Source organism: Juglans microcarpa x Juglans regia, chromosome 7D (genome assembly GCF_004785595.1).
Source record: "Juglans microcarpa x Juglans regia isolate MS1-56 chromosome 7D, Jm3101_v1.0, whole genome shotgun sequence".
NCBI lineage: Eukaryota > Viridiplantae > Streptophyta > Magnoliopsida > Fagales > Juglandaceae > Juglans > Juglans microcarpa x Juglans regia.
In genome coordinates this window covers 6,571,260-6,580,104 of record NC_054606.1, presented here as the reverse complement: position 1 = coordinate 6,580,104, position 8,845 = coordinate 6,571,260, and the positions used below count along the sequence as shown (strand labels likewise).

At 35.4% G+C, this 8,845-nt stretch overlaps 1 protein-coding gene across 2 annotated transcripts; it reads left to right on the top strand.

Annotated features, from left to right (window-relative positions):
• The first annotated feature begins 474 nt into the window (after nt 1-474).
• On the top strand, nt 475-2,422 carry LOC121238955 (gibberellin 2-beta-dioxygenase 5-like). 2 transcript variants are annotated; one of them, XM_041136065.1, is made up of 4 exons: nt 475-725; nt 852-1,313; nt 1,593-1,917; nt 2,061-2,422. In XM_041136065.1, exons 2-4 carry the CDS (start codon nt 862-864, stop codon nt 2,289-2,291), a joined length of 1,008 nt encoding a protein of 335 aa, XP_040991999.1. In that variant the 5' UTR covers nt 475-725; nt 852-861; the 3' UTR covers nt 2,292-2,422. The 2 variants fall into 2 exon arrangements, with proteins under 2 accessions (XP_040991999.1, XP_040991998.1); XM_041136064.1 differs by having other exon boundaries at nt 478-1,313.
• Nucleotides 2,423-8,845: the final 6,423 nt, after the last annotated feature.

Sequence of the window (8,845 nt, the reverse complement as noted above, 5' to 3'; positions counted from 1 at the left end):
ATTACAGTAAAAGAAAATAAGAAAATAGGTTCAACTTTATAAAAATCTTTCATTCGTGATTAGTGAACCAATTAGGCTACACGAAATAGATATTTGTCGCCACATTTTTTTATTAAGAAAATGATATTTGGTTCCTTGAGTTTATCTCCTTAAAGTTACCGTTCGAATATTTATTTTTTAAATTTTTTAATGATTAAGATTATTAATAAAATTATATATTTTTTTAAGTTTAAAAAAATATTTAGAAAAAATACAACCAATAATAAATTTAAGAGGACAAACTCATAGGTTGAGCAGCACCCTTTTTGCTGTCCTCAATCTATTGTCTCTTCTATTGTCGTTGGCTTCGCAAGTAGTATTCGAGTCGATTCACCAATTCCAACAGCATCGACAAAAGACTATATATTTTGACATATAACTGATTTCGATGTGTTTTTGTTGGCTTTTGATCCATTCTACCCAATCTAGACCGTTTCATGAAGTCTAATCTAATTACTATAAACTAATAAACCTATTGACTAATCTATAAAGTAAGAAACTTTAGGCTGCCCTTTCAATATACGGCTATTCATATTCTCCACGCAACTATATCGGCAAGACCATCAAATTTAGCAAACTGATCAGAACCAGCTTTAGGAACTGTTCAAAGACTTTGTTCTCGAAGTTGCAGAGAGCCGTGAGTTGGATCTATAAGCCAAGGCAGGGCAGGACGGAGGACCCCGGAGGTATGTGTCGCGATATGGGCTAAAGTGGACCCTGTCCTACAATAAACTAAGCTTTCCAGAACTTTTTCTTTTTGTATGTTTCTTCTTTGAATTTTTAGCATTACCATATTCTGGGTTGAAGTGCAGGATTGAAAACATGTCTGAATCTGAAGTGAACTTTGATTCCTACCCTCCGGTCTTTCGCCAGCTGAAGCAGCACACCCAGAACTTTGACACGGTTGGTGCTATAATCCAGGTCCCAGATTCAGACCCTATACCTGTCATAGATCTCCAATGCTTAGACCTTGACCAGCTTGGGGAGGTTTGCAGAGATTGGGGTCTTTTTCGTTTGGTCAATCATGGGGTTCCTCCAACCCTTCTGAGCCAACTTCAAGACCATGCCAAGAAGCTTTTTTCTCTTCCCTTTGAATCCAAGCAGGCCATATTTAGCAGCCCTTTGTCATACTTTTGGGGCACCCCTGTCCTCACTCCTTCTGGTGCAGCGCTACAGATAGGTCCCCAGAATGTCAATTGGGTTGAAGGGCTCAATGCTCCTCTTCGTCAACTCTCGCAATTGCAAGCTGAAGATCCTGTACTTGCATCTTTCAGGTACACGTTTCATTTGCTAGTTCTTTTTTTCTTCCTTGAGATATTATGATAAATAAAATACGGCGAGGCGAAAGAGAAAAGATCATTCATACTATATCAAGTGATGATGAAAGAATGATAAATAATATTTGTTTTTGAAGGAAAAATATCTCTAAAATCGTTTGTTTAATCGGATAATTAAACTCGTTTCATATTTGATATTAGTCAAAACTATTATTTTTAGGGACACATTTATATAATATACCAATATATAGTTTGTTCTATATCATGTTTCACAAGACTGCTACTAGAAGAATATGGAAAGCACCTGTTGAGACTTGCTACAACCATATTCGAAGCTATGGTGATGAAACTCAATCTATATTCAGAAGAATCCAAGTCCAATATTCTATCAGAATCCACAGAAATTGTTCGTGTTTATCGCTACCCACAATGCTTTGTGGCTAACTCTGCCTGGGGCATGGACGTGCACACAGACAGCTCGGTTCTTTCCATATTGAACCAACACGAAGTGGGTGGCCTCGAAGTCCTCAAGGACAAGGAATGGATCCAAGTTAGACCTGTTTCCAACACACTAATTGTCAATCTTGGAGATATAATGCAGGTCCCTACAAAAGACCTTCCCTCATGTATATATTTGCCATGCATTAAATGCTTGAGACATAAAACAAACCATGGTAATCTATTCGTTCATGAATTGATCTTTTTTGGGCTTTTTCGTTGATGAAAGCTCTTTGAATATGGCAGGCAATAAGTAATGACGAATACAAGAGTGTGGAGCACAGAGTGAAGGCAAGCAAAGATAAAGAGAGGATCTCAATCTGCTACTTTGTGTTCCCAGGTGAAGGTACTGTGATTCGAAGCGCGAAGTACAGGCCATTTACATACAGGGACTTCCGAGCACAAGTGCAAGAAGACGTTAAGAGCGTTGGGTTTAAGGTTGGGCTTGAAAGATTCAAGCTTACTGAGACCTCTTGAGCATGATGGGCTTCAACGATGTATTGAGAAAAATTATATTTTCAAACCGTTCTTTTTGCTTTGTTGATGTAATAGAGTTTAATTTGTAAGAATATTTAATTTTATATTTTTTTATAAATCAAAATTTTCTATTTATGAATGTTATATATATATATATATATATATATATATATATTAGAATTCTATTTAGAATGACCCATTTGCCATAGTTTGTTAAAAAGTTTAATTTAATTAAACTTGGGTGTTAAGAGTTTTCTTTCTAATAACAACTACTAATGGATAATTCATATTTCTTTATGGGAGGAATAGTTCAAGTCTAACTCTGTTAGATGGTCTTTAACCTAACCTATAAATAAAGGGCATGTGTACACCATAGGTATGGCAATAAAAATGCATAGGCCAGAAGATTCTCTTCCTACTCATATTTAACATATTTTTTTTAAAGTGTGATTTCTTTTATGCTCTTGTTTAGTCTTGAATCACCATGGCAGGAGGTACGTGCTATTTTATTTCCAGTGCTAGCTATTTCCTATTTAGTGTTTTATTCTTTCATGTGGTTTCAGAGCCACCTTCATGTCAGTTGATTAAGATTTTTGAGATATTTGTATTTTTTTCGTTTGAGCATGAAAATCCAATATCATTGTGTTTTCTTTGTGAGATCACATTTGGTTTGATATGAGAAGTTTTATGGTCTTTCTTGTGATTTATGTTGTCTCTGGATCTTTGGAAAATCGTAGGCATCTTGGTTTATTTTTTACTTTATAACTCACATCTTGACATGTTCGATTTTGATTCTTTGTGATTCTTGATTTTGTATTCAAACATGTTCATAAATAAGACTATATAGTCCATGCTTACACGATTTTATTGCATGATTTATGGTTTAAGAGTCTAGGGTTTGATGTTTTATTCATAAGGTTTTAAGACCGAATGATTTTTTCAAAATCTGTCACATGTTATTAATACCCACTTCATAAGCATTAAATTGTGATATATGTTTTTATTACGAATAAACGCCTCAATAATAACTAAATTTGGAGCTCTAGAGCTCAAGTGATGTCCAAAAAATCCATTTTGAGACCCACAGACCATACCCAAACTAGTTCTAGACCCGACCAGAGGTAGGGGATGACCTTTGGCCAAGGTGTGTGAGATTCACGTGCCCATATAGTGCGTGATTACAGCCCCTCCTCTTTACTTGACAGGTGATGATTATTAAAAAAAAAAAAGGGATACATGCGAATCTGCGATAAGGTCTGGGTTGTATAAAAGGATGGGTCTGCTTATTATTTTGGTTTCTTGACCTTATTAGGCCTTTGGTCTTTTAACACTTTTACCCATTAAAATGCACTCATGTTAGGCCAGCCTTTCAGGCTGGGCCATGTGCTTAGGTAGGCGTGGGTTGATCCATCCAGAACGATTTGTTACTAGCCCAATCTGTAGGAATAAAATATTAATATTTAAATAATATTAACTTTTCAAAAAAAATAAGATTTTATTCCTGGGTTTGTTTTTGGATAGTTTGTTCTTTCGATTAATTTTGGTGGATCAATATATTGTTTTTCCTATGGTAAGATGTTAAAGGTTGTGATTATTTGAAATATTTTGGGAGTAGCCGAAGCATCCTCATCTTTTTGAAAAATAATCAAATAAGATTGATTATCAAAGTATTTTGGGAGTAGCCAAAGCATCCTAATTTATAATGATAATTAAATAAAGTTTCAACTTTGTAAAGATATATCGGCATCTGTGTTATGATTAAATCATTATTTTAGTGACTCGGCCCAAATGAGAGGTTATTATTTTGTGGTTTAATTAAAATAAGATAGATGGTTTAGTGTTGGTGGTAGATTTTCCCAGGCCCAAAGGTTTGGAGAATTTATTCATTAGCATTAAATTATTCTAGTCTTATTATTTAGATATGTAGTAAATTTATGTGTGATGCAACCTCTATTTATAGCTGGTTAAAATTTACTATGAGTTAAATTGACATTGGTTGATTTAAATAAAATCAAATTCATAGCATTAAAGTGTTTCTTGGTTATTGCAGCTTTAACATTTCTCACTTCACATTCTGATGATATTACTCATATTTCGATACTAAATGGTGACAATTTCTTTGACTGGAAAGAAAATATTCTTCTGAGATTTGGTTGCTTAGAGTTTGATATGGCGCTCCGTGTGGACGAACCACCTGCCCTCACGGAATCAAGTACACTAACATAGATTTCTAAACATGAATGGTAGGAGAGATCTAATTGCTCATGTTTGTTGTTCATGAAATTTCATATCAACAAGAGCATGAGAGGTTCTATCCCTTAAACTGATAAGGCTAAAGCATTCCTGAAGACTCTTGAGAAACAATTCATTCGTTCCAATAAGGCTTTAGCTAGCACCTTAATGAAGAAACTATCAAATAAGACTTTTGATAGTACTAAAGGTGTGCGTAAGCACATTATGCAGTGATGGACATGGCAGCTCAATTTGAGTCCCTAAAGATGGAGATCTCTGAATCATTCTTCGTACATTTCATTCTGAATTCTCTCTCTTCTGAGTATGGTCATTTCAAAATCTCTTACAACACATATAAAGATAAATGGTCAATTAATGAATTATTGACTATGTGTGTTTAAGAAGATGAGAGAACAAAAAATGAGAGGCCTGAAAGTGTTCATATGGCCACTCATACTGATGGAAAGACCAAGAAAGGCAAGGATGTCCAATTGCATGAGCACAATGTGTCATTCAAGAAAAATGGTAATAATGATTCTTGTTTCTTCTCCAAAAAGAAATGGCATATAAAGAAGGATTGCCAAAAGTATAAAAGTTGGCTCGAAAATAAAGATAATCTCTTATCTCTAGTGTGTCATGAATCATTTTTTGTAGAAGTTCCCCGAAACATATGGTAGATTGATTTTAGTTCTACAATCCATATTGTTAATACCATGCAGGGACTTCTCAAAAAAGGAAGCCGAAACCAAGTAAACAATATGTTTATTCAGAAAACAAGATGCGCTCACAAGTGGAGTCTGTTGGGATCTTTAGATTATTTTTAAAGATTGGTTTTGTTTTAGATCTTGAAAATGTATTTTTTATTCCTAATTTTTCTAGAAATTTGGTCTTAGTTACAAAATTAATTGAGATTGAATTTGAGTTTAGATTTGTTAATCATACTTTCAGCATTTCTAAGGATAATGTTTACATTAGTGGTAGCATAAAAGTTTATGGTTTATTTAAATTTGAGTTAGATCTCAATTTTATGAATAATTATTTATCCTTGCATATTGATGTTAGTATTAAGCGGAGCATCATAAATGAAAACTCATCAATGTTATGGCATAGATGATTGGGACAAATCTTTATAGAGAGAATTAAAAGGCTGGTAAATGATGGAATCTTACAAAATCTTGATTTTATTGACTTTAGGACTTATGTGGACTGTATAAAGGGAAAGCAAACCAACAAGACCACTAAAAGTGCCACAAGGAATTCAAGTATTTTGAAAATCATACACACTGATATCTGTGGACCTTTCCCTACTCCTTGCCTAAATGGTTATAGATATTTTATCTCATTCATTACTGACCATATAAGGTATATGTATCTCTACCTTCTAAATGAAAAGGCTGAGGCATTAGATGCTTTCAAAACCTATAAAGCTGAAATAGAGAAATAAAAGGAAAAGAAAATCAAGATCGTAAGATTTGATAGGGGTATTATGGTAGGTACATAGAAAATGGATAAATGATAAGTCCATTTGTGAAAATCCTCGAAGAAGATGGTATTATTGCTCAATACACAATGTTCGGCAAGTCAAAACAAAACAATGTAGCTGAAAGGAGGAATCGCACGCTTATGGACATGGTAAGAAGCATGATTAGTAATTCTGAACTCTCATTATTCTTGTGGAGTGAAGTCATGAAAATTGTATATCTTGAACAGAGTTTCGTCCAAGGCTGTCTCTAAGACACCTTTTGAGTTATGGACTGGACAAAAATCAAATTTGAGTCATTTACACGTATGGAGTTGTCCTATTGAAGTGATGATTTATAATCCTCACATAAAGAAATTGGACCCAAGAACAATAAGTAGTTTTTTCATTGTCTATCCAGTAAACTCCAAAAGATTCAGGTTTTATTGTCCTTCAAATAGTTCTAGAATTGTTGAGAACATAAATGCCAAATTCTTTGAGAATGCTGAACCTAATGGGAATGCTTATCCTCATAAGTTACAATTTGAGGAAGCACAAGAGCATACTAAAACTCCTTCATATGGAGGACGTATGATTATGCTAAGAGAAGATCAAATTGATTACTTTGAACAACAATCATTTCCTGAACAATCTACTCATGAAGAACAGATTCAAGCAGAACCTACCCCTAGTTTACAAACTAGATAGGAGGTAGTATTAAGGAAATCCTCAAGAGTAAGGATGCCAGAAATTTCTAATGACTATATGATTTACCTCTAAGAATCTAACTTTGATATTGGACTTAAGGAAAATCCAATCTCGTTTTCAGAGGCCATAAGTGGAGATAGTTCCACATCTTGGTATGATGCCATGAAAGATGAGATGAAATCCATGGCTAAAAATCAAGTTTGAGATCTCGTTGACTTACCTAATGGAGCAGCAACCATTGACTGCAAATGGATTTATAAAACCAAAAGGGATGCTTCTGGTAATGTTGAACGACGTAAAGCTAGACTTGTGGTTAAAAGATTTACTCAAAATGAAGGTATTGACTACCATGAAACCTTCTCTCTAGTTTCTAAAAAGGATTCGTTCAGGATAATCATGGCATTAATAGCTCATTTTGATCTAAAGTTACATCAGCTGGATGTGAAAACGATATTCTTAAATGGGGATCTTGAAGAGGAGGTATATATGTTACAACCTGAGGGTTTTAAAGATAACAGTCAGAGAGTTTACAAATTAAAGAAATCTATATATGGACTTAAGTAGGCCTCCCGCCATATATAAAGTTTCATAAGGTTATTAGCTCATTTAGATTTATTGATAACGTTATTGATCAGTGCATATACCTTAAGGTCAATGGAAGTAAATACATTTTCTTAGTCCTATATGTAGATGATATTTTGCTTGTAGACAGTGATTTAGGCTTGCTTTGCGACACCAAGCAGTTTCTTTCTCAAAATTTTGAAATGAAGGATTTAGGTGAAACCACTTATGCCATTGGCACAAAGATTCACAGAGACAGGGAACAAAGAATTTTGGAACTGTCTCAAAATACCTACATTGAAAAGGTTTTGGAAAGATTCAACATGAAGAGCTATAAGGCTTCTGTGATATCCCTATTTTTTTATGGGTTTTAAATTATTTATTTAATTATATTATTGTGTTATTTTATTTATGTTATTTTTAAGTGTATTATTTTATTGTTAATTATTTTGGTATGTTAGGTTTTTAATTTCCTTATTATTATTTATTTTTATATATGTGTTAGTATTTTTTTTTTTTTGTGTAATTTTATTGTAGTGATTATTTATTGTGGGCTGTGTGTGAGTATTTGTTTTTGGGCTTAGTGTTGTGTGAAGCCTGTAGCAGCTTTGTGTGTGTGTGAGTGAGCCAAAGCCCAGCCCAGCAGGGCCCAGCCCGTGGGGCCCGTGAGAACCCAGCCCTCACTTACCAATACGACGCCGTTTTGGGTCAAGGAGTTAGGGTTTTATTCTTTCTCCCTTGCGTCGTGCTCCTTCTTCTTCCTTTCTTCTAGTTTCTTCTGCAGATTTCTTCTTCTTCCTTCCTCCACGCAGCTGCTGCCGATGCCATTCGGGCCTTCGTTCCGCAAATCAGCCGCAAGCCGCCACCTCTACCTTGCCTCTTCCTCTCTGTGTCGTTCGATGGAGGCTCCGAAGCCTTGCTGTCAAGCCGTGGCTTCACACGGCCACCACCACCTTCCACCTCGAGCTTCCATGGTTTCTTCATGTCCATTCTTCCGTCTGCTGTCAACCCGCACTGCCACGCACGGTTTGCTGCCCTTTTTGTTCTTCTTCCTCCCGTGCGATACGCGGCTCCTCCCACCGCCATACTTGGCCTATAAATAGGCCACGGGTTGTTCGATTAAAACCTTCCGAGTTCATCATCTTCCTCTCTTGTCTTAGCCATCTTCTATTCTTGTTGATTTGTGTCTTGTTCTGTGAATTTTTTTTGGTGAACCCGTGAGCTTGTGAAGCTTTGCCGAGCCCTGTTTTCTTCTATAATTGTGTAATTTCAAACGGGTTTTTGGTGAAATTTTTGGTAATTGCCGTGTGCCGCCGTTGAGCCGCCACCTTGAGCAACGCCCTTTCGAGTGATCTTTCAGAAATACCCATCTTCGTGTGTATGTAATTTCTCAGTTTTTAATAATAAAGTTGTTGTAATTATATTTTGTAAACTGTCATTTTGTTGTAACTGTTGATTGAAATAATCTGTTGGAATTGGGCCATGGGCCGTTAAAACATTTGGTTGTAACTGTTGAAATTGTTGGAATTGGGCCTTTGCCGGTGTGGAGGACGGGGTATGACGTGTATTGTGGAAATGGTGAAATTGTAAATAA